Genomic DNA, 26,094 nt, shown 5'->3' on the forward strand with positions numbered 1-26,094 from the left:
TGCGTATACAAATACGAGAGTTCTTGCCCTATGAAGGTCCGCCCAGAGGGGCTACCGCGAAATCCGAATTTCGCAATTTGCGGGCATTTTTCTCCGTCACTCTTACTACGCCTTTATTGAGTTAAGGAGAAAGATCCCCGCAATTTGCGAAATTCGGTTGTCGCGGTAGCCCCTCGGCAGTAAATTGTAGTCATTATTAGACACTTTAGACAGCCGTCTTGATGTCACGATATTCATGTGTCTGCTTACCCATTGTGCAGGTCTGTGCTGAGCTGGTCGAGCAGCGCGTCGACGGTGGGCCGCGCGGACGCCGGGCTGGCTGCGCCGTTGGTGCGCGCATAGCCGTCTGCAACAAATACAATATCATTACTACTTGTTCTACCTAGCGTTATCCCGGCCTTTGCCAGGGTCCGCTTTCCTACTTGCTTTCCTCCACTTTGCGCGATCCTGGGCATCATCTCGTGTGAGCCCGTTCACGCTCATATCTGCTTTCACGACATCGAGCCATCGCTTTTTTGGTCTGCCTTGGAGTCGGGGGCCGTCAAGGGCTAGGTTAAGACAATATGATTACTACATGTTAAAAAATGTAATCTTACAGCTCGTAAGTTGCGTTGAGGAATACTAAAGTTAGAGACAAAATAATATTCAAGTTCTTGAACTTCGTCAAAACGAATTATACTTTCAACATGGAGGATGGAGGTACTATAGGCAGTTAGGCAATTTTTTGGTCATGTCGCGTTACATGATTATACATTATACTACAGAATAGTTCACAGAAGAGATTGGTTTTACAAGTTTACTGTAACTATAAATTACAACGCTACCTAATCCTGCTACTGTATAGTGCTAAAAGAAACAGCACATACATGATATACCTACTACATATGTTATTGTTTTTGTCTATTTTCAACCACAGAACGTTACGTACGATCAATGATCATACATTTACTTTTGCAAGTAATCATCAATCATAATGAAAAACAAAATAAATCATCACAATTTTGAAGAACACACCAACTGGGAAATTGTTAATTACAACTTACAAGTATGTCACCGGAAACAAAATACCAGTGTTGTAATATAGTGTGACGAGAGTCCGAGAATATTAAAAAATATGAAGGCGACAGTCAATTAGAGTTGAAACAGGTGGGTCGGGCCGTGCCAAGTCACTGGCCCAATATTACAGGGTTCTATGTTACATTTTTAAGACAGTTGAAATTCGACTTAATGTCACTATGACAATGTTCAAATTTCAGTTCGATAAAAGTGAAACATAGAACCCTGTAATATTGGGCCAGCGAAGTCTCGGCCACTTTAACTACTAGTGAGTAAACATGCTTTGTTGGGGCTATCCGGGATTAAAAAGAGTTGAGACTGATGATGATGGGCATTAAAAATCGAGGCTAATTGGTTAAATAGGTGGAATGGCGCTTGAGAAAGAGCAATCGCTAGTTTGATGCTTTATAATAGTACGGGAGCGTGTAAACAAATATGGAGTACTACACAGTTATAGGACAATGTCTTTATCATTTTCATCATTATCATAAATTATACATTTTTTCTACAGCCTGTTATTCCCCAAGCTGTGCTTAACTTAGGGTGGTATTCCACTTATCCAATTCTTTTGTCCAATAGGTATTGTGTCGCACATTTTGCTTTAATGAGAGAGTGAGATGCACTGGCATTGGACAAAGAAATTGGAAAGGTGGTATACCAGCCTTGCGCACATTTTCGAGTACATAGATACTTGACGTGATCCGTACAGATAAAGAGTAAGGAGAAATTAGTCATGATTTTGGGGTTTTTAAGTACGTATGTAGGGCTCCAAACTTTGGCTTTCTGTGGTAGAATCGGGTCGGTGGTATCCTTGTTGTTAACTATCGATAACAGAGAAAATGTACATTACAGTATAGGTCAGGATACGCCAGAAAAAAATGCTACAAATTTACTATGTATTCATTGCCAACCGTCTTAAAGTAGTCCAACATCAATTGAGTTCCATGGACGCTTCGCTGCACTAAATTCCACAATTGAGTCACAAGAATCAAACGTGTCATCTATATTGCAGCGTAATAACATCACACAATCCACTATATTCGAGATATGAGGCACGCTTTAGAAGCTCCGAGACTAATTTTCCATGAAATATGTTCTTGATGAATGCGAGACGAGTCAATGTCATGTCTCCATTTTACTGTCAGAACCGTGCCAGGGCTATCATTGCTCTTGCTTGTTCAAAATTACCAGTATACTCGTAATTGGATCTTTAGTGTGGCATAGAAATGTAATGGTCTTGGAGCTCACGCGCAAATTGGTTCACTGGATGCAAGTGATTGTTCAATGGGGGCTATAATATCCCAGATGTCATTCGTTACGCTTCTCATAGCACAAGATTAGTGGGTACAGGATATAGTTTTCGCCCCATTTGATGAAGTATAAGTAGTCTGCTACTTAAACTTATATAAACTACTTATGTCATTTTTAGTGTACCGCACAAAACTTTGTTCGGGGTACACTTATTGAGTTATGTACAGTCGCCATCAGATATATCGGAGCAGCCAAGGTGTTCACAAATATCTGAACACGCCTCTATTCTCAAGGCGTTAGAGTGCGCGTTCAGATATTGGCCGCTCCGATATATCTGATGGCGACTGTACCTAGTTACGTATTATGTCTTATTTTGGCACGCTCTGCATCCAAAACGGTTTGATAATATTTATGTTGAATTCGTCTCAGTTGTAGGAACATAATATTTACAGAATGGCACAAAAATACGTAGTAATTTTTTTACTACGGTATATTGTTAAAAATTCGTTGGAAGTATTTAAACAGGATATTTGCATATTTATTATAGTTTCCTAGTATTGTTGTGATAGAAGTTCTATTCTCGTAAGAAACTGATTGTGAAAATGTAAGGGATTTGTAGAATTAACGTTGAAAGCGTTTGTTAGCGCATACCAGTGTCATGTTTACGTGTATTAGTGGGCTCTTTATTGGCTATTTTAGTGAATTTAGTTATTGACGATAAAACAGAAGCCATAAAATGCTGTTTAATATGTTGCGGCCTTATGCTACACACAGTTTCATAACATTCATGACAGGAGGGTCATATATCAATTTTAGATGTTAATTCATCCCAGGGTGACCCAAAAGACGGTGGCAAAGATTTTTAGATAAATTTTTCTTACAAATCTTTACAAAATGTAGTTAAAAATGAAAACTACAATAATATAACTAAAACAAAATGTATTATTAAGCGTGATATATAAGCGCAAGCGCAGTAAAAAAAATATCAACGTATTTTTGGACCACTCTGTTTCAATTAGCTTTCGGGAGCAGTAAACACATTTTTTTACAATACAATAGATATACAAATCGTCAAAGCCGTAAGTGTTACAAATCGAAGTGTTAGAGATCCGTCTACTGAGCCAAAACCTCAGGGCATTATCGCATTTTTAACAAAAACATAACATACCGCCAGAGTGTGAAAGTCATCTTTCAGCACATGTAAAATCAATGTTAACATGGTTGGCACACCGATGATCTATTTCTGAGTTGTTGTTCACAAACTTTGCCGACCATTATAGACGGACCAGTGAAGTCTAACTCTTACAGTGAAGTTGACTGAGTGAATGTCTCTTAGTACAGGACATCCCGAGATCCCGACCCAGCTTTTAAGGAGATCGTGACGTTTGTAAACCCTACCTACTCAATGGACATATGCTATTAGTAGGTAGAGTTAGACCAATAAAAGTCTGCACCGATTTTGATACACGCAGTGCCAGTGTTAATATAAACGTCGAATTTCTATGAAATTATGACGTATAAATAACACTTGCACTGCGTGGGCTATCAAAATCACTGCAGACTTTTCTTGGTCTAACTCTAATGGCCTTCCATGCAGTCTCATTGCGGAATATTAGGTCTACGGTGCTCACAACCTTTTGTAAAAGATGAGATGTACTCATGAATGAAAGTAAACGCTGTAGTTACAGCTACTATACTTTATTAGCTAACAACCCTAGAGAAGAAAGGAACCAAATCAAGAATCAGTGGTCAGAAACGAGGTTGGCTTCAGCGATTATTAGAGTCCTCCTTGTGGCTACGTGACCACGAAGGTTGGCAATGTTCTGTATCAACTCTGAAGTATCAAGAGCCCATAATTGGGCCTTTTCAGAAATAAATATTGAAAACCTGATTCTTTCACATCTGGACGTTCTTGGGTTCATTCTACTCAGAATCGACAGCATTCTCCATCCCACCATTAAAAAAAGATGTCCCAAAAATGTCCAATAGGTTCATGCAGGTGGGCTGCAGTTGTTTAAGCTCAGGATCAAACTATACTGGAACAATCTGGCATTCAGGACAATGTTTTGTGAACTCTGCGCGGAAGCAGCGACCTTGCGCGTGTCGGTGTCGTGATAAATATATGAAATTTCGGTGTTATAATGGGGGATGCTGTCACATCGGCGTGATAGGATAAATTATACGCAGGTGCTGTGGCCTATTTTATAAAGCTACAAGTGACAATTTACAAGCGGAAGTCTCTTTCTAACCTAACTCTTTCTAACACTAATGTTTTCATTATTACAAAGTTATCAATAATGTAGAGTCATATCACCTTTCATTTTGCACTTTGTAAGTGACACAGATGACGTAGGTAATGTCAGCTTGACAGGTGAAGCTGTCACTTTACCAAACTTTAGCATGATAGGATGGATTATGTATTAGTGTTGATCTGTTGATGTTTTCACTACGACAATGTTTGCAATGTTGCAGTGGCGTATCACCAATTATCTGTGCACTTACAATTAGTATTATGATGTTATGCGAACATCACCTTAGCATCTATGATAGGATGAATTATACGCAGGTGTTAATGCTTCATTTGTTACAATGGTAATAATGTGGATGTGGCTTGACCACTATTTCTCTTGCGAACTATCAATTTCCCCGTAGGTAAGTAATGTTATGAGGCTACCAAATTAGTATGATAGGACGAATTTACATGAAGCGTTGCAATACTCGTATAACCACATCACGTCATATGCAAGGAGTGTTTACGTCTTAAGTATTTTCGCGTGAAGTAGATTATTCTTTTATAATTAAGTTTTCATTATAATATTATAAATGTAAACCGACGTCTAGAATTTAACTACTAGAATTATAAATAGCTTAAGAACTCATATCTTTTAGTGGGTGTAACTCGACTCGACATGTACAAATGTATGATAGCCTGAAATATAACGAGGATACAGATCTAAGATCAAAAGCTAATATTATTCGGACAGTTAGTCTGTTTACTTTCAGCTCATTCATGAAATAATAACATTTATTTCAGATGAAACAAGGGTGCTTTTCGCATAAAATACTAGTCGGTTGCTAATTTTTGAAAGTAGATATTCTGAATGCACTGACTCACGGAATATCATGATTTATTCTTAGTCGTTTATATTCGGGCGTTGTATTAATTTTACTCAAGATACCGAGCTTACATTAAAATTAGAGATGTAACGTGATTTATCGATACCGATACCTATTGTACAATAATATTAGACAATTATCAGGGATACAATTTTATTGTGTAATAGGCAGCTGGGTACGTTTTCACAAGGTTTTATTTAACTTGTCGTGGTGGTAATAATAATAAGTTTGAGTAGGGTGACTGCTTTAGTCATTGGCCACTACATATTAATTTGGCCTTTCCTTACAATCAGAAAGAAACAAGGCAATTGAAACCTTATTGTTAAGAGCGGCCAATTACTATGTAGTCTCCAATAACTATAGCAGTCACCCTAGCTAGACAAATTCTTAAAAGCTAAATTAGAACAACTCCTGACATTCGATTGGGCTCAATTTTGGAACACTTATGGAGGACCGTGACAAGTGAATGGCAATGTTATGATGGCAACCTAATTTAAACACATGCTGCTCTTTTAAAAAAAACTATCCATTGTATGTTTTTTTACGTTTTGTGCACTGTCGTTTACACATCCTACGATAATTTTTGACATCATTTTATTAAAAAAAAAGAATGGAAAGAATTGAGAAACTCCTCCTTTTTTAATTCGGCTAATAAACGGGTGATACCGATATTGGTACTTATAAATTTTGAAATCGTAGGTCACATCCCTAATTTAAAATGAAATAGGACAAACTGAAACATTGGCAAGAAAGACGACTCGAAGTAGTTCACTGATGTCACATTTCTATCTGTTATTCAATAAATAAAAATTAATTGTTCACTGATGTTATTTCAGATACCTCATTTCCCGGTTATGAGGATATAATACTTATTTACGTGCTAATGTTTTTAGCTGGGTAGTTATTTATTTAGTAGTAAATACGTTTCCCTTTCCGTATTCGCTGCCCATACAACCATTTCCAGTCGCCGTTACGACGCGGTGTAGACACATCTTGTGTCGACACCGTCTGTTTCGGTCACAATTCCAGTCGCAGAGTCGTCGCCGTGTCGACACAGTTACCAGAACCCATACAACCATTTCTAGTCGCCGTTACGACGCGGTGTTGACACATCTTGTGTCGACACCGTCTGTTTCGGTCACAATTCCAGTCACAGAGTCGTCGCCGTGTCGACACAGTTACCAGAAATGGGGAAGGGTCGACACATGACACAAAGTGACATAAAGTGTGGTCGCCGTGTGCACACATTGTTTCGGGTTTGCGACTACTTTATGCCAAAATCATTCGTTCATTCGTTCATTTTGTTCCTGTCAAATGGAAACTGTCAGATGGAAAAATGCTTAAATAAAAATAAGTGACATTAATACGCCATCTCTAAAACGGATTACAAGACGTAATTATATATTGTTTGCATTTATATTACAATAGGACTTAAATTATTATGGGGAATTAAACTGCTCGAGTGATTTGATAAACTAAGTGTAATATAATCAACGCGCCACCACATTGTTTTAGTTTAGCCGGAAATGAAATTGTTTACTTCTCAGTGCCTGTGTTCATAACTATATTATTTGATGCATTTTTAGTACTTCGATGCGTATACTATACTTAAATAACAGAAATAACGCTTTACATACTACGAAACTTGTTAATTATGATGTATAAATATGGTTTAAGGCTGAGAAATATTGCAGTCACAAAGTAGTCGCAAATGTTTCGACTTTGTGTCGACTCTGTGTTGACACATGACACGCGCTGTCAAAAGTAATAACAAAGTTACTGGATTTGCAAAATGGCTCCTTGTGTTCATTCGTTTTCAGATATTCTCAAAGTGTAAGAGCCATGCCGTGGAATAAAAAAAGTTAATACTCATATTTTAATCGCGATTAATTTAGTCGACCTAACATAGATTGAAATTGCATTAATCTGAATATTAATCGAATAAATTATCGATTAAATCTCGATTGAAAGTTGACAGGGGGACATTTTTGTACGTAAATGGAATAGGATTTGCATGTAAATATTTCCCACCTTTTCGGGGCGGGGACAAATGGGAACACACAATTTTTGGATGTATTCCCATTTATTCCCGCAGGGAACAGATGGAATAGTATTTGAAAGTAAATATTTCCCATTTTTCCCCCCCTTATCGGGGTGGGGACAAATGGGAACACACAATTTTCAGATGTATTCCCATTTATCCCCGTAGGGAATAGATGGAATAGGATTTGCATGTAAATATTTCCCAATTTTCCCACCTTTTCGGGGTGGGGACAAATGGGAACATACAATTTTCAGATGTAATCCCATTTATCCACGCAGGGAACAGATGGAATAGTATTTGCATGTAAATATTTCCCATTTTTTCCACCTTATCGGGGTGGGGCCAAATGGGAACACACAATTTTCGGATGTATTCCCATTTATCCCCGTAGGGAACAGATGGAATAGGATTTGCATGTAAATATTTCCCAATTTTCCCACCTTTTCGGGGTGGGGACAAATGGGAACACACAATTTTCGGATGTATTCCCATTTATACCCGTAGGGAACAGATGGAATAGGATTTGCATGTAAATATTTCGCATTTTTCCCCCCCCTTATCGGGGTGGGGACAAATGGGAACACACAATTTTCGGATGTAATCCCATTTATCATTTATCCTCGCAGGGAACAGATGGAATAAGATTTGCATGTAAATATTTCCCATTTTTTCCACCTTATCGGGGTGGGAACAAATGGGAACACACAATTTTCAGATGTATTCCCATTTATACCCCTAGGGAACAGATGGAATAGGATTTGCATGTAAATATTTCCCAATTTTCCCACCTTTTCGGGGTGGGGACAAATGGGAACACACAATTTTCGGATGTATTCCCATTTATCTCCGCAGGGAACAGATGGAATAGTATTTGCATGTAAATATTTCCCATTTTTTCCCACCTTATCGGGGTGGGGACAAATGGGAACACACAATTTTCGGATGTAATCCCATTTATCCTCGCAGGGAACAGATGGAATAGGATTTGCATGTAAATCTTTCCCATTTTTTCCACCTTATCGGGGTGGGGACAAATGGGAACACACAATTTTCGGATGTATTCCCATTTATCTCCGTAGGGAATAGATGGAATAAGATTTTCATGTAAATATTTCCCATTTTTTCCCACCTTTTCGGGATGGGGACAAATGGGAACACACAATTTTCAGATGTACTCCCTGGCGTGACAATGTGACGTAACGTGACAGGTGCGACATTTCGACAAGTCTCATTGTTGCTGACGTCACAGGCATCCATGGGCTACGGTTATCGCTTACCATCGGGCGGGCCGTATTCCTGTTTATCACCATCATTGTATTATTTTTAAAAACTTTATTATATCGGCAAAAACAGGTATTTCTTTTGCGATGTTTATGATGATAATGATGGAAATTGTCACAAGATTTCAAAGAACTTTCGGTAATTCTTGAGTTCTGTGTCGGAATTTCGTGACAATTGTCGTATTTCTTGTGACAAATGTCATTAGCTTCGCAAAATAAGTACTTATTAACTGGCGATATAGTGGAGTTTTTTTTTAATTAACATGTTGGTGGCAAACAACCACACCGCCCGTCTGATGGTAAGAGATTACCGTAGCCCATGGAGGCCTGTGACTTCAATCACAGTGATGTAGACAATAGGGAATATTAGACAAAGCTCTGCGTAGGTGGCACTAGTAGTACACATACAGTAAACAAACATGCGTCACTACGTCACTCACATATCGCCTATCGTGAAACACGACAATCGAGGGTTCGGTTTCTGCCTCTCTATCACTCTCGCATATTCGAGCGATAAAGAGGCGGATAACTAAATTTCGATTTTCGCGTTTACCGGTAGGCACTTGTTAACAAACCGCCTTGATGCATCAATGTCATATTTTATTGTCTTTGAAAACTTGTCAAAAAACAGTTTAAGGCACAGTATGTATAAGTTAGTCTATGAATTTACTGATTCGGGAGTGCTGCACTCTGGCGGCAGAACATTGCAGTAATATACCCTATTGTTGGACCTGTCACGCCCTAAAACCTATAAAACAATATTCATGACGACTTTTATGACAACATGCGTAGCCGCCATCTTGGATTATAAAATGGTCATCATTTTCGAATACTGCACTCCCTAAAACCTATAAATCGACATCCGTGACGACGCAAGTTATCTTTATTTTCAGATCTAACCAATTGCTACAGAATACAAAGGACAAAAAAAGAAGCAAGGAGGTAATGAAACAAGCAAAAATACTGATGATTCCTCGACGCAATTGGATGATTCTTAAATTGTGTCCAGATTTTCTTGTCATAAAAGTTTTTATTTTTCACATGTAACTCACACAAGCTCCGTGACATTTCGACCTTGTAATTTTTTTAATGTTTTTGTTTATATATGCGTATCTCACTAGAATAATATAATCAAGGTATGTTTATGTTTGATGGTTGAAATAGTAACTCTAAAAATTATATTTGTGTCTTATATTCCTGCCGAGGACTTTTATTTTTCCTTTTCCTTCTACACAAGTTAGGCCAAGTAATAAGAATTTAGGACTCTCAATTTTATCATGACTTCTACATCAGTAAAGCTAGGTACGAGGCCATGTTTGGTATCGTTTTCGTATAAATTCACAGTACCAAATTTAGTTATGGTATCACATTGACACCATTCCGAAGTAAAAAAAAATAAACTTATTAAAATACTTTCTTTTAAACTCCTCTTCACGCTTAAACTGCTGAACAGTTTTAATTTAAAGGTACACATATATTTTGAGTCCCGAGACAGGACATAATAAGTTATCTCAAAAATCATCCTTTAAAGGTGTGAAATGTGGTGCAGGGGGAAATTCAGAATTGAATTCTTGAAGTTAATACTTACTGTTTAAGTTTAGGTTTGAAGTCATGTTTTTTATCATTTTCAACTAAATCAAAGATGTAGAATTGTAGACCATCCCAAATTTCGTATAAATCGGTTCAGCGGTTATTGATTGTCCGTACAAATTTTCACGCCACTTTTCACACCTTCAAAAGATGATTTTGGTTATAAGATCTATCCTATGTCCTGTTCCGGGACGCAAACTATTTCTATACCAAATTTCAACGAAATCGGTTCAGTGGTTAAGCGTCAAGAGGAGTTTAAAAAATACCGGCCAAGTGCGAGCCGGACTCGCGTATTAAGGGTTCCGTACATTAAGTCCGCCTCGCGCTTGGCTGCACATTTCTAATAGGTTTTCCTGTCCTCCTAATAATCGTGATAGGTAAAGGACTATTTTGTGTATTTTTTTCAAAATTTAAGACCTAGTAGTTTCGGAGATAAAGGGGGGGGGGCAATGGTCATTTTTTGGGTATAAAATCAATTTGTTTACGTTATATGTCCGTCTTTGGGTCCCTAATTTACATATATGTACCAAATTTCAACTTAATTGGTCCAGTAGTTTCCGGGGAAATAGGCTGTGACAGACGGACAGACATACAGACGCACGAGTGATCCTATAAGGGTTCCATTTTTTCCTTTTGAGGTACGGAACCCTAAAAAAATTGTTTTTAAATTTTGTGGAACACGGCCTAGCACCTTCACTGATGTAGAGATCAAGATAAAATTGAGAGCCCTAAATAAAGTTTCAAGAGCGGATATCTCAAAAACTATTCAATATATGGAAGCATTCGTTGCCTGACCTAGTAGCGTATTGCATTTCTTTAAAAAGTTTGCTGTAAAAGGTTGACGGGTGTTGGGTGTTTATATGGTTTTGGTCGATTTTTATCATTCGCATCGCCCATGATGACTTACTAGAATTACGAGCACACGAGACACTAATAGTAGTTTGACAAACCTTGGTTTTCAAGAGGTATTTTATATTGACATTTGCTGTCACAAATTTGCTGTCAGATTTAGTCGCAAACCGCACGCAAAGTGCACACAAATGTGTCGACACCTTGTTACGGAAAAGTGTACACACGGCGACGACACTTTGTTTCGAAACAATTCTAGACACATTGTGTGGACTCTGTTACGACACATCTGACATTTAGTTACCACTTTGATGATTCTGCGACTGGAATGGTTATATGGGAAATGGGGAAGGGTCGACACATGACACAAAGTGACATAAAGTGTGGTCGCCGTGTGCACACATTGTTACTAGTTTGCGACTACTTTATGCCAAAATCATTCGTTCATTCGTTCATTTTGTTCCTGTCAAATGGAAACTGTAAGATGGAAAAATAGTTAAATAAAAATAAGTGACATTAATACGCCATCTCTAAAACGGATTACAAGACGTAATTATATATTGTTTGCATTTATATTACAATAGGACTTAAATTATTATGGGGAATTAAACTGCTCGAGTGATTTGATAAACTAAGTGTAATATAATCAACGCGCCACCAAATTGTTTTAGTTTAGCCGGAAATGAAATTGTTTACTTCTCAGTGCCTGTGTTCATAAATATATTATTTGATGCATTTTTAGTACTTCGATGCGTATACTATACTTAAATAACAGAAATAACGCTTTACATACTACGAAACTTGTTAATTATGATGTATAAATATGGTTTAAGGCTGAGAAATATTGCAGTCACAAAGTAGTCGCAAATGTTTCGACTTTGTGTCGACTCTGTGTAGACACATGACACGCGCTGTCAAAAGTAATAACAAAGTTATTGGATTTGCAAAATGGCTCCTTGTGTTCATTTGTTTTCAGATATTCTCAAAGTGTAAAAATGCCGTGGTCAGAGATGGGACTTAATAGATTAACTGTTTATTCGACTAATTAATGGAATAAAAAAAGTTAATTCTCAAATTTTAATCACGATTAGTTTAGTCGACCTAACATAGATTGAAATTGAATTAATCTGAACATTAATCGAATAAATTATCGATTAAATCTCGGTTGGAAGTTGACAGGGGGCCATTTATGTACGTAAAAATAATAGAAATGTCTTGCATGCAAATGGTAGCCAAACACTTTGTCATAAAAGTCGAGATGGGTGTCGATTTATAGCTTTTAGGGAGTGCCGATTTCGAAAATGATGACCATTTTGGAATCCAAAATGGCCGCCATGCACTGTGTCATAAAAGTCGTCATGGATGTTGTTTTATACGTTTTAGGGGGCCCCAATTTTGAAAATGATGACCATTTTGTAATCCAGAATGGCGGCCATGCACTATGTCATAAAAGTCGTCATGGGTGTCGTTTTATAGGTTTTGGGGGGCTCCAATTTTGAAAATGATGACCATTTTGGAATCCAAAATGGCGGCCATGCACTATGCCATAAAAGTCGTCATGGGTGTCGTTTTATAGGTTTTGGGGGGCGCAGATTTAGAAAATGATGACCATTTTGGATTCCAAAATGGTGGCCATGCACTATGTCATATAAGTCGTCATGGGTGTCGTTTTATAGGATTTAGGGGGCGCAGATTTCGAAAACGATGACCATTTTGGATTCCAAGATGGCGGCCATGCACTATGTCATAAAAGTCGTCATGGATGTCGTTTTATAGGTTTTAGGGGACGCAGATTTCGAAAATGATGGCCATTTTGGAATCCAAAATGGCGGCCATGCACTATGTCATAAAAGTCGTCATGGGTGTCGTTTTATAGGTTTTGGGGGGCGCAGATTTAGAAAATGATGACCATTTTGGATTCCAAAATGGTGGCCATGCACTATGTCATAAAAGTCGTCATGGATGTCGTTTTATAGGTTTTGGGGGGCGCAGATTTAGAAAATGATGACCATTTTGGAATCCAGAATGGCGGCCATGCACTATGTCATAAAAGTCGTCATGGGTGTCGTTTTATAGGTTTTGGGGGGCGCAGATTTAGAAAATGATGACCATTTTGGAATCCAGAATGGCGGCCATGCACTATGTCATAAAAGTCGTCATGGGTGTCGTTTTATAGGTTTTGGGGGGCGCAGATTTCGAAAATGATAACCATTTTCGATTCCAAAATGGCGGCCATGCACTATGTCATAAAATTCGTCATGGATGTCGTTTTATGGGTTTTAGGGGGCCCCGATTTAGAAAATGATGACCATTTTGGATTCCAAAATGGTGGCCATGCACTATGTCATATAAGTCGTCATGGGTGTCGTTTTATAGGATTTAGGGGGCGCAGATTTCGAAAACGATGACCATTTTGGATTCCAAGATGGCGGCCATGCACTATGTCATAAAAGTCGTCATGGATGTCGTTTTATAGGTTTTAGGGGACGCAGATTTCGAAAATGATGGCCATTTTGGAATCCAAAATGGCGGCCATGCACTATGTCATAAAAGTCGTCATGGGTGTCGTTTTATAGGTTTTGGGGGGCGCAGATTTAGAAAATGATGACCATTTTGGATTCCAAAATGGTGGCCATGCACTATGTCATAAAAGTCGTCATGGATGTCGTTTTATAGGTTTTGGGGGGCGCAGATTTAGAAAATGATGACCATTTTGGAATCCAGAATGGCGGCCATGCACTATGTCATAAAAGTCGTCATGGGTGTCGTTTTATAGGTTTTGGGGGGCGCAGATTTAGAAAATGATGACCATTTTGGAATCCAGAATGGCGGCCATGCACTATGCCATAAAAGTCGTCATGGGTGTCGTTTTATAGGTTTTGGGGGGCGCAGATTTAGAAAATGATGACCATTTTGGATTCCAAAATGGTGGCCATGCACTATGTCATATAAGTCGTCATGGGTGTCGTTTTATAGGATTTAGGGGGCGCAGATTTCGAAAACGATGACCATTTTGGATTCCAAGATGGCGGCCATGCACTATGTCATAAAAGTCGTCATGGATGTCGTTTTATAGGTTTTAGGGGACGCAGATTTCGAAAATGATGGCCATTTTGGAATCCAAAATGGCGGCCATGCACTATGTCATAAAAGTCGTCATGGGTGTCGTTTTATAGGTTTTGGGGGGCGCAGATTTAGAAAATGATGACCATTTTGGATTCCAAAATGGTGGCCATGCACTATGTCATAAAAGTCGTCATGGATGTCGTTTTATAGGTTTTGGGGGGCGCAGATTTAGAAAATGATGACCATTTTGGAATCCAGAATGGCGGCCATGCACTATGTCATAAAAGTCGTCATGGGTGTCGTTTTATAAGTTTTGGGGGGCGCAGATTTAGAAAATGATGACCATTTTGGAATCCAGAATGGCGGCCATGCACTATGTCATAAAAGTCGTCATGGGTGTCGTTTTATAGGTTTTGGGGGGCGCAGATTTCGAAAATGATAACCATTTTCGATTCCAAAATGGCGGCCATGCACTATGTCATAAAATTCGTCATGGATGTCGTTTTATGGGTTTTAGGGGGCCCCGATTTAGAAAATGATGACCATTTTGTAATCCAGAATGGCGGCCATGCACTATGTCATAAAAGTCGTCATGGGTGTCGTTTTATAGGTTTTGGGGGGCGCAGATTTCGAAAATGATGACCATTTTGGAATCCAAAATGGCGGCCATGCACTATGTCATAAAAGTCGTCATGGATGTCGTTTTATAGGTTTTGGGGGGCTCCAATTTTGAAAATGATGACCATTTTGGAATCCAAAATGGCGGCCATGCACTATGCCATAAAAGTCGTCATGGGTGTCGTTTTATAGGTTTTGGGGGGCGCAGATTTAGAAAATGATGACCATTTTGGATTCCAAAATGGTGGCCATGCACTATGTCATATAAGTCGTCATGGGTGTCGTTTTATAGGATTTAGGGGGCGCAGATTTCGAAAACGATGACCATTTTGGATTCCAAGATGGCGGCCATGCACTATGTCATAAAAGTCGTCATGGATGTCGTTTTATAGGTTTTAGGGGACGCAGATTTCGAAAATGATGGCCATTTTGGAATCCAAAATGGCGGCCATGCACTATGTCATAAAAGTCGTCATGGGTGTCGTTTTATAGGTTTTGGGGGGCGCAGATTTAGAAAATGATGACCATTTTGGATTCCAAAATGGTGGCCATGCACTATGTCATATAAGTCGTCATGGGTGTCGTTTTATAGGTTTTAGGGGGCGCAGATTTCGAAAACGATGACCATTTTGGATTCCAAGATGGCGGCCATGCACTATGTCATAAAAGTCGTCATGGATGTCGTTTTATAGGTTTTAGGGAGCGCAGATTTCGAAAATAATAACTGTTTTGGAATCCAAGATGGCGGCCATGCACTATGTTAAAAGTCGATATGGATGTCGTTTTGTTGGTCATGGTCATCATTTTCGAAATCTGCTTTTCCTAACACCTATAAATCAACATCTATGACGGCTTATATGACAAAGTGCACGGCAGACATCTTGGAATCCAAAATGGTCATCATTTTCGAATTCTGCACTCCCTAAAACCTATAAAACGATATCCATGACGACTTTTATGACAAAATACGTAGCCGCCATCTTGGAATATAAAATGATCATAGTTTTCGAATTCTGCACTCCCTAAAACCTATAAATCGACATCCGTGACGACGCAAGTTATCTTTATTTTCAGATCTAACAAATTGCTACAGAATACAAAGGACAAAAAAAGAAGCGAGGAGGTAATGAAACAAGCAAAAATACAGATGATTCCTCGACGCAATTGGATGCTTCTTAAATTGTGTCCAGATTTTTTTGTCATAAAAGTTTTTATTTTTCACATATTACTCTCACAAGTTCCGTGACATTTCGACCTTGTAATTTTTTAAGTAAATGTTTTTGTTTATCTATGAGGATCTCACTAGAATAATATAATCAAGGTATGTTTATATTTGATGATTGAAATAGTAACGCAAAAAAAAAAAATATATATTTGTGTTTATATTCCTGCCGAAGACTTTTATTTTTCCTTTTCCTTCTACACAAGTTTGGTCAAGTAATAAGAATTTAGGGCTCTCAATTTTATTTTGACTTCTACAACAGTAAAGCTACGAGGCCATGTTTGGTATCGTTTTCGTATAAATGCGCAGTACCAAATTTAGTTATGGTATCACATTGACACCATTCCAAAGTAAAAACATATAAACTTACTTTCTTTTAAACTCCTCTTCACGCTTAAACTGCTGAACAGTTTTAATTTAAATTTAGTACACATATATTTCGAGTCCCGAGACAGGACATAAAAAGTTATCTCAAAAATCATCCTTTAAAGGTGTGAAATGAGGTGTAGGGGGGAATTCAGAATTGACTTCTTGAAGTTAATACTGTTTAAGTTTAGGTTTGAAGTCATGTTTTTTTTATCATTTTTAACTAAATCAAAGATGTAGACCATCCCAAATTTAATATAAATCGGTTCAGCGGTTATTGATTTCCCGTACAAATTTCCACGCCACTTTTCACACCTTCAAAAGGTTGCTTGGTTATAAGATCTATCCTATGTCCTGTTCCGGGACGCAAACTATTTCTATACCAAATTTCAACGAAATCGGTTCAGCGGTTAAGCGTCAAGAGGAGTTTAAAAAAAACCGGCCAAGTGCGAGTCGGACGAGCGTATTAAGGATTCCGTACATTAAGTCCGACGCGCGCTTAACTGCACATTTCTAATAGGTTTTCCTGTCATCTATAGGTAAAGAACTATTTTGTGTATTCAGACGGACAGACATACAGACGCACGAGTGATCCTATAAGGATTCCGTTTTTTGCTTTTGAGGTACGGAACCCTAAAAAGATTTTTTTTAATTTTGTGGAATGGTGTCAATGTGATACCTTAAATGGATTCAGCAACCCAGATTTATACGAAAACGATACCATACACGGCCTAGCACCTTCACTGATGTAGATATATCAAGATAATATTGAGAGCCCTAAATAAACTTTCAAGAGCGGATATCTCAAAAACTATTCAACATATCGAAAAAATTGACTGAATAAACTTGTAACAAATTAAATTAACTTTCATTTTGTATAAGTGGCCATGTCGCTAAGATGCATAGTTTCCGAGATATAATCGAAAAACCGGAAAATGGGACCATCAAAGCCCCCTCTCTTCCCCCTGCTCAAGGGCTACGGCCGGGGACTTTTGATATGTTCACCTCCTAACTTGTCCAAACCAAGTTACAGAGTCAAAAATTGTGTTCCGAGCATTTCCCTCTACAACGTTTTGGAGCATTCGTTGGCTGACCTAAGTAGCTTATTGCATTTCTTTAAAAACTTTTCTGTAAAAGGTTGACGGGTGTTGGGTGTTTATATGGTTTTCATTTGCATCGCCCATGATGACTTACTAGAATTACTTACGAGCACACGAGACACTAATAGTAGTTTGACAAACCTTGGTTTTCAAGAGGTATTTTATATTGACATTTGCTGTCACAAATTTTCTGTCAGATTTAGTCGCAAACCGCACGCAAAGTGCACACAAATGTGTCGACACCTTGTTACGGAAAAGTGTACACACGGCGACGACACTTTGTTTCGAAACAATTCTAGACACATTGTGTGGACTCTGTTACGACACATCTGACATTTAGTTACCACTTTGATGATTCTGCGACTGGAATGGTTATATGGGTGGGCGTATTGGTTGGATGGTAATTTTAAATAAATGGGCAATACCGATATTGGAACCTATCAATATCGATACCGTAACATCCCTAATTAAAATAGGACAAACAAACTGAAACTGATTGGCAGGAAAGATGTATTGACTTAGTTCACTGATGTTATTTCAGATCGCTCATAGCCCGGTTATGAGGATATAAATATATATATATAGGTACCTAATACTTATGTAATGTTGATATTTTTAGCTGGGCATTTGTAAATAAATATTTTAGAGATCTAGTGCATAATTATTTTCCTTCGTATTTTCACGGAAACGTACGAACGTGTCTTGACTGACTGAAAAGTCTCGGCACAAAAAGTACTGAGGTTGACTGAAGTAGCATGACAAATACGAACGTTTCCGAGAAAATACGATGGAAAACAATTCTGCACTACATCTGTACCTTCTGTGATCTGCGAGCTTAGGGGTGGATCGTAATTTCGATTTATTATGTCGTCAGTGGCAATAGTATATAATAAAGGCCGGACTGTCCCGTCGAGTACGGCGTGTGGCTACCGTGCACCGTAGCAAGTTGCTGCTGTACTGTATGTGGTTCCTAATATATATATGGTTCGTTTGTGGTGAGCGTTCCGACTGATCATCTAGCGACCTTCACCAAGGAGGAGTTTTGGCCGAAGGGTGTCAAGTTTCGGCGGTTCCGCGGCCGGCTCCCTGACACTGCGGGGTTGCGTAATGCATCGCAGCCATAATGTGGTTTGTAGTGTTTAGTTTTAAAATATATTTTTATAATATGTATGCTAGTTTTAAGGTATTTATGTATGGGCCACTAGTTGCCTGAAATAAAGATTTTCAAATAAATAAATAAATAATATAGCTACAAGGACCTAACCTCTTTCGCTAGTGGGAGTCTTGTCACCATAGCTGCCATATCTCGCCGATCTGCGTTGCTCAGGTCATCGAGTAGGGTGTCCAACTCGGAGAGATTCCCGCGACCTCCCGTCGTCCGTCTGTAGCCGGACTGTCCCGTCGAGTACGGCGTGTGGCCACCGCGCACCGTAGTAAGTTGCTGTTGTACTGTACGTGTGGTTACTATAGCCACAAGGACCTAACCTCTTTCACTAGTGGGAGTCTTGTCACCATAGCTGCCATATCTCGCGTTGCTCAGGTCATCGAGTAGGGTGTCCAACTCGGAGAGATTCCCGCGACCTCCCGTCGTCCGTCCGTAGCCGGACTGGCCGCGTAGCCAAGATGCCGATCGCTTACGTTCCGTAGCGATCGAAACGCAACTGTCACTGTCGCACTAATATGGAAGAGCGATAGAGAGACATATTGCTTTTCGTTGTCGAAGCGATAGCGATTGTGATCTTGGCTAGGCCGGCTGTCCCGTCGAGTACGGTGTGTGGCCACCATGCACCGTAGCAAGTTGCTGTTGTACTATATGTGTGGTTACTATAGCTACAAGCACTAACCTCTTTCACTAGTGGGAGTCTTGTCACCATAGCTGCCATATCTCGCGTTGCTCAGGTCATCGAGTAGGGTGTCCAACTCGGAGAGATTCCCGCGACCTCCCGTCGTCCTGCCGTAGCCGGACTGTCCCGTCGAGTACGGCGTGTGGCCACCGTAGCCGGATGTACTGTTGGTGTACTTTACTGGGATGACCTTTTCTAGTGAGCCCGTGTTCTGGTATGTTGGCTGTGGACAAGAGATTTTGTTAAAAATCTTGTTTTGGTGGTATTATTTATTAATTACAGTAGGATATTTCATGGTAGGTACCTACAGGCTATAAAACTGACTCTAGCAACGGTGATAAGTTACCTGCTCTTACTCATAATACATTTTAATTTGCTAATATGTATACAAATTTTGATTTAATTGACAGGGTAACTCTTTGCCTGTGATGTAACGTTTGGACAAAAACAGCTACACATCACAAGCGATTCATAAAAATAAAATTGTGTTCAACGTGACACACTGCAGCAACTAAAATATCAGTATATCATGAATTTGCATTTCATTTATCTGCCATCCAATATTAAATTCTAGTCTTTTTGCCTGCCTGCATGGACATATATATTACTTCGTAAGGACGCGGCTAACGAGCACTAAAAAGGGGGCCGCTACATGGGTGTGATATTTGCATTTATCACACCACGGCGCTCAGTCGTGTGGCGAATTGCGCAGTAGAAAGTTGTCACGCAGCATAACACAAAAATGCCTTATTGCGTTGTAAAAGGGTGCAAAAACCATTATAGGAAGTATAAGAAAAAAAATGGGATCTCATATAATCGGTAAGTAATTTCCAATTAGGTTTATTTATTGCTTAAAACCAATTTTAAACGATAATTTTATTTCATTCTCACTCGCAACTGATGTTCGCTCGTACGTCATAGCGCTAATACATTAACCTTGTAAGGACGTCATTTCTCTTTGACAGTTATTATGAAGTAGAAATGCATAATGCGTAATTTGTATAGGTAAATTTACTTAAATATGATTAGTTGATTACCTACCGGATATAATTACCGAAATTAAAGTAAGTACCTATTGTCTGTCTTACAGAGTTTGTTCCCGTTTCTTTTACATAATTATTAAAAACGTTCAAAATAACAAGATCAAGTATTTGTTATTGTTTTATTCGTTGACTTAGGTACCTAGTATATTAATTCTTGTCAGGTATAAGTTTTTAATTAACTGTAGGTAAAACTCAAAAAAAAAAAAACAGGTGAGCGCTAGAAACAAAGCGCGCATTTTCAAACACCGATTAATTCACATCGCTGTATTTATTACTTTCCATTACCTAGGTACTTATATTTTTTCATCATTATTGTGGACAGGTGGCACGCTCTCGTTTCGGAGGCCAAGCTTCTCTTTGGATCACTGAGCCAAAATAGTTAGTTAGTTTGTATTGCTGTATAGATTCCTTCTTTTTTACTCTACCTGTTTGGCAAGCAAGAAACTGACAGAAATAGTTGTTCGCCGCATTTTACGCGCGAAAGCTCCTCCCGAGCTTATCGAATTATACTGCTGTAGCTAGTAGCTCGGCCAACTTGTCGACCTTGACAAAGCCGGCTTACACAGGGCGGCACACCGTACGGCGCGAATGTTTAAAATATTGCATTGCCGCCTGAGACGATAATGACATCACGAAATAACGTAGAAGAACGGAAACTTAGAAGGATAAGTTCGCCCATTTTAATACAATAAATATCGTTTTGATTAACCATAAACTTATTCGACGCTCCTCTGATATAAACCGCGAATAAACTTAACAAGCCTTGTACGCCCGTACAAAGTTATCGCGAGAGTCGAGCTCACACAGTTGTACGCAGTGTGTAACAGATGGCGCTTTTTTGCTGATATGATGATCGCAACAGGCAATTCGTATGCATGCGCTCATCCATAGTTTATATCTATGCCTGCCTGTCTCAACTTAAATTTATATGCAGCACTGGACACGTTGTCAGATGTGCAAAAATATTTTAACATTTTCCTTATGTTCAGTTCTTCAAACGCTCTACAGTCAGCTCTGATCTGACGTCACACGCGCGAATTGGTTGTAAACTCGTGCGCACAACAACTATCGATCGTAAATCATGGCCCGAATATACAGGGTGGCTATTCAGAAAACTCACTGCTACTGTAAGACACAGTAGTAAGACTGCTGTACTGTAAGAATGTAAGACCACTTTAAATTGGCCCCTGATTAAACAGTTTTGTTATATGAATTTTATACCTTATTCATAGTGTAGGCGAGCTCGTAGATCGATAGAAAACGATTTGTGAATAAATAAACACGGTAAGATATATGGTTCAATGAGAAATAAGAAACAGTCTTTGGAACAACACCATAGCTGTGTAAACATTTAGTAAGCGTAATGGAGATATTATTAATGTTTTTAAGTTTATGTTATAGTATCTTGTATTCTATTACATATAAGGTACCCTACACTTGAAAAGGCAACTATTGGTATACATATATAGATAGGGTAATGAATCGTGGAGAGGCCCCACAAAAAAACAACAGTCGTGTCATAGACATATGAAAGTTATTATCTTATTATGTATATCTGTAAGTTTGTGACGCCAATGATACAGATGATAATTTGGACCTATATCTATTATGTCGTAGTATAACCAATTACTAGCCACGTATAGTCTATATCATTGCATGTAGAGTTTGATTCACGAAAGATGGCGCGGATTTTGTATGAGAAATATGACAGTTCAGTACAAATCTCGCACCAGCTCTTATAAACTTTTCTACACTAACGACATCTCTTATGCTGAAATCTGTTAAGCAATTTAGGGCTTACAGTCTTTGCACTTTACATAACAAGTACCTAGGTGATCTACAAAGAGGACCCATCATATAAAATTCAATCATCTACACTTAATAGATACCTAGTATTTTATTAATACATCGATTATTCTTAAATCGCCAATACGGCGCCATCTGTACAGCAAGTGTGGCACTTCTTGGAATCTCTCCAAGGAGGAGTGAATCAGCCCCCACAAAATATGAAATAGTAAGTTTCTTTCTATACGGATGTTATAGTTCGGTCTATTGCGACTAGAGGGCGCTGCGTTAGAAAACAGGGTGGCAATTGACATACAGTTTAAAGATAAAAAAATATACTTAGCAAGAATTTAATCTTGGTAAATTGTATGACGTTAATTGCTGATTTTGTAGCATAAATTCACCAAGGATAGTTAAAAATTTGCGTAGTAATTTTTGACAGTTTGACGAAAATTCAACTATAAAATCAGTGCGAGATAATTTTTCACGTAGAAACTGACGACGAACATTTGTATACACAAGATGAAATCACAGTTTGACGTCAACAGTATTTCCCTTGATAAGTAGGCCAAGGTTAAGGCTAAAAATATCAACCATCCAACCAAGGATTTCTTTGAAAATGACACACGACAAGCAGAGTATTCCCCTGAACATAAACATGATCTTACTGCACTTAGTATTAGTTTCCAAGGCCTTACAAGCCGCAATACTTGTTTGATAACACTTGGCTTAGCTAAGTTCAATGATGACAATTACATTGTTCTAAGAAAATAGATCAATGAGTTGTCCACTTTGGCGTACAACTCATAAATTATTCTTAGCAAAGCCAGGCGTGTCTCACTCCGCGATTTCGTCGCTTTGTTAGAAGTAAGCTAAAAGTATAACTATCACTTTGTATGTCTGTCTTGATAAATACAAGTTGAAGGAGCCAGGTGAACAAATAACAGTTTATACTAAATTCGGTCTTGGGTCATCACTATCATTCATTATGTCGTTCTTATACCATTTATCTGGGATTGGCGCATTATATTTCTTTCAGTCATAACATACACATACATTTCTATCGTAACTTCCATCACGCGCATCGTTTTCGCTAGGTACGCACTATGCACACAGACCGTTCAACAATTTCCTTGGAAACGACTTGGTTTAGGTGTCGTCAGCAAAGAACATCTGTAGTCCGATGACTAATATTTACGAGACAAACCAGTCAGAGCATGGGCATTGTTTACAATTTCAATGCATGTCACGTATGCGTTTTCAATGAAGCGTAAACAGTGGAACAATTGGCAGACTTGCAAAAATTACCAAAACGGATAGGATGTCGTCTGGGTGTTAGTTCTCTAAACGTATAGTTTTTATACTCGTAGATTATGTAAAATTTGATTCAATAATTCATACTTTTAATTCAATAACTTGCTTGCAGTAGGTATCAATCTTTCATTGCATATCTCAAGCCTGTAACTTACGCCAACTAAAATCGGTCCCGACTACCTTTAACTACCAGGCAGTTTACGCGGAGAAAAAATAAATAAAATAGAATCAGGAGAGTCCAGCCTACCAAAACTTGTATTCCTCAAGGTATTCATGATTGAAGAAGCTGAGCATATGTTGCCTTTAGGTAAGCATCGGCCTCCCGGAGAACTTGTTCGGCTTCCAGTTACGGTCACAAAATAGTCTAGAATTGCGCCAAAAGTAAAAACTGACTTACCGAACTAGATTTGTTATAATCCGTATTCCTCGAGCCATTCAGGATGGAGCCGTATCCCGTAGATGTAGGCGAGCTCAAGCTGCCTCCGGGCGAGCTTCGGCCTCCAGGGGAACTCGTCCGGCCTCCAGGGGAAGCTGTGCGGGCGCCGGGCGAGGCGGTGCGGCCGCCGGGGGACCCGGTGCGGCCCGGGCTGCCCACGCGGGCGCCGGGGTTGATCGAGTTCTGGAGGTCGGCGAGAAGCGCATCTGAGGACAAGGAAATTGGTTGGTCAGTTTGATTTATAATTTAGTTTGGTTCATGCTTTCAAACGGTTTCCAGAAAAAAAACAATAAGTGAAGAAGTGAACGAGTCGCGTCGGCGATCCGACGATAGCGTCTTTGTACAACGTTATTGTACGAGATAACAATTTCCATTGATGATGTTATTATTAGACTAGCGTGCAAGGTAGACTATTACATTGTTTATTTTATACTATTTCTGCAGCAGACTAAACTAACTGTTTGATTTGTTTACATGCTACTGGAATTATATGCTAGCTGAATACTTGAATAGCTACCTTTTTTTTGTTAAGTATATTTGAGCAGAGATTACCTAAGTAGTAGTATACAGGGAAAATCGAAATATCTATGTATATGTTAATAGATTTTTGTATATTAAAAAAACAGTAACGTTCAACTTCAACTTACTAATTCAACATAATTAAAATACTCAATACATTTATGTGTGTTCTGTGTGTATGTATCATTCACTTAGTCAGACCACATTTTGTCTCTCGTTATCCCCATATCGTTATCCCCATATATACAAGCTATTAAATGTTCTGGCAATAATTTACCAAATAGGTATGGTATTATTTAACTGTTTACCGCATATCAAGAGGATAACCTTATTTAATCATCCTGTTAAATTTAACTACATATTACAAAAGTGACCCAAGTATCTAAGCAAAACGAAAGGGAGGGTTATCCCTATCCGCAGATGGTCTAGAACGCAAAATGACTAGTGTGTTGTTGTGCCTAAATCGCAATTAGTCTACATCGCAAACGGTCTAGAACGCAAAATGCCCGAATTATTATTTCCGTTTTATCTTAACGCGGTGTCTTAACTTATAGCGATGTCGACGGAGCCCCGCGGAAGCGGGGCTCCTATTCTTTGCTGTTTGGCCTTCGGCCATTTGAAGATACCTAACGAACCTAACCTATCTAGGACTGACACTTGAATATACTCACAACAAATCCATCATCCTATCACCTCTCTCAACAATAAAGTCGTTCCAATACTTTCTTTTTTGTACCTTAACACTAACAACATAAAGATTAAGTTTGACTAAACCACTTTAATCAACAAGTAAGATATGTACTTAAGTAATTGGAGTTATTTGCCGGCTTATATAAATAGTCTGGTGGCTGGATGATGTCATGTCAAGTAAGCGAGGCTCTTTTATTGATAACTATGAGTATTTTTTGTCATTAGCCGGCTTAATGACTGACAATTAAATGTCTACATCGAATGCTAACGTAGGTTGTTAAAAGCATAACGATTATTAACTTCAGTTTTGTTTTAAATAATAACAAAACTTTATTCTGTAGAAAGACTCAAAACTACTCCAGCATTTTTACGAATATGTCTTTACTAGGAGGAAACCTAAGAAATTCAAAGGTGTTTGTGAAGTCCCCAATCCGCATTGGGCTAGCGTGGGGACTATAGCCCAAGCCCTCTCGCGCATGAGAGGAGGTCTGTGCCCAGCAGTGGGACGTATGTAGGCCGAATTATTATTTATTATTATATTACCACTTCACCAACAGGACATCTGTGAGAGCATAGAAGAGACGTTGCAGAATCTTCAAGAAAATAAAGTCAAGAATAATTTGCCTTGAAATGCATTTCATCATAAACTTACTTAGCAAAGATTTGTATCGGTTTCTGTTCTTCTCGGCCCTTAGCAACAATGCTGTGTACAAAACAATAGGCATATTGTTTGAATTTGAACTCATAAGAGGCAGGAAGCGTTTGGGTAATAAGTATCCATTTTTTCTGAAGAACAGAGACTCTTAGAAACTAGTGAGACGAGACGAGGCGCTATTAAAATTGATGGTAGAATTGGAAAACACAATGTCTGTCCTAATCATTTCGAAGTGTAAAGTAGTTAAAA

The 26,094-nt window shown here is 38.7% G+C and overlaps 1 protein-coding gene and 1 long non-coding RNA gene across 2 annotated transcripts in view; one reads left to right on the forward strand and one right to left on the reverse strand.

Annotated features, from left to right (window-relative positions):
* Window positions 1–245: 245 nt before the first annotated feature.
* LOC134665017 (uncharacterized) overlaps window positions 246–26,094 on the reverse strand; it is a 43,712-nt gene continuing 17,863 nt past the window's right edge. Inside the window, exons 3-6 of the mRNA XM_063521786.1 lie at window positions 23,943–24,187; window positions 19,404–19,626; window positions 3,594–3,608; window positions 246–346 (exon numbers count right to left, since the gene is read on the reverse strand). Of these exons, the coding sequence (XP_063377856.1) occupies window positions 246–346; window positions 3,594–3,608; window positions 19,404–19,626; window positions 23,943–24,187 (584 nt within the window). The remainder of the gene's footprint in view (window positions 347–3,593; window positions 3,609–19,403; window positions 19,627–23,942; window positions 24,188–26,094) is intronic.
* LOC134665020 (uncharacterized) lies at window positions 378–6,018 on the forward strand. Its single transcript, XR_010098333.1, has 2 exons — window positions 378–2,533; window positions 2,662–6,018. It is a non-coding gene; the product is annotated as an uncharacterized LOC134665020 (long non-coding RNA).

The sequence above is a fragment of the Cydia fagiglandana genome, chromosome 6 (assembly GCF_963556715.1).
Source record: "Cydia fagiglandana chromosome 6, ilCydFagi1.1, whole genome shotgun sequence".
NCBI classification, from domain to species: domain Eukaryota; kingdom Metazoa; phylum Arthropoda; class Insecta; order Lepidoptera; family Tortricidae; genus Cydia; species Cydia fagiglandana.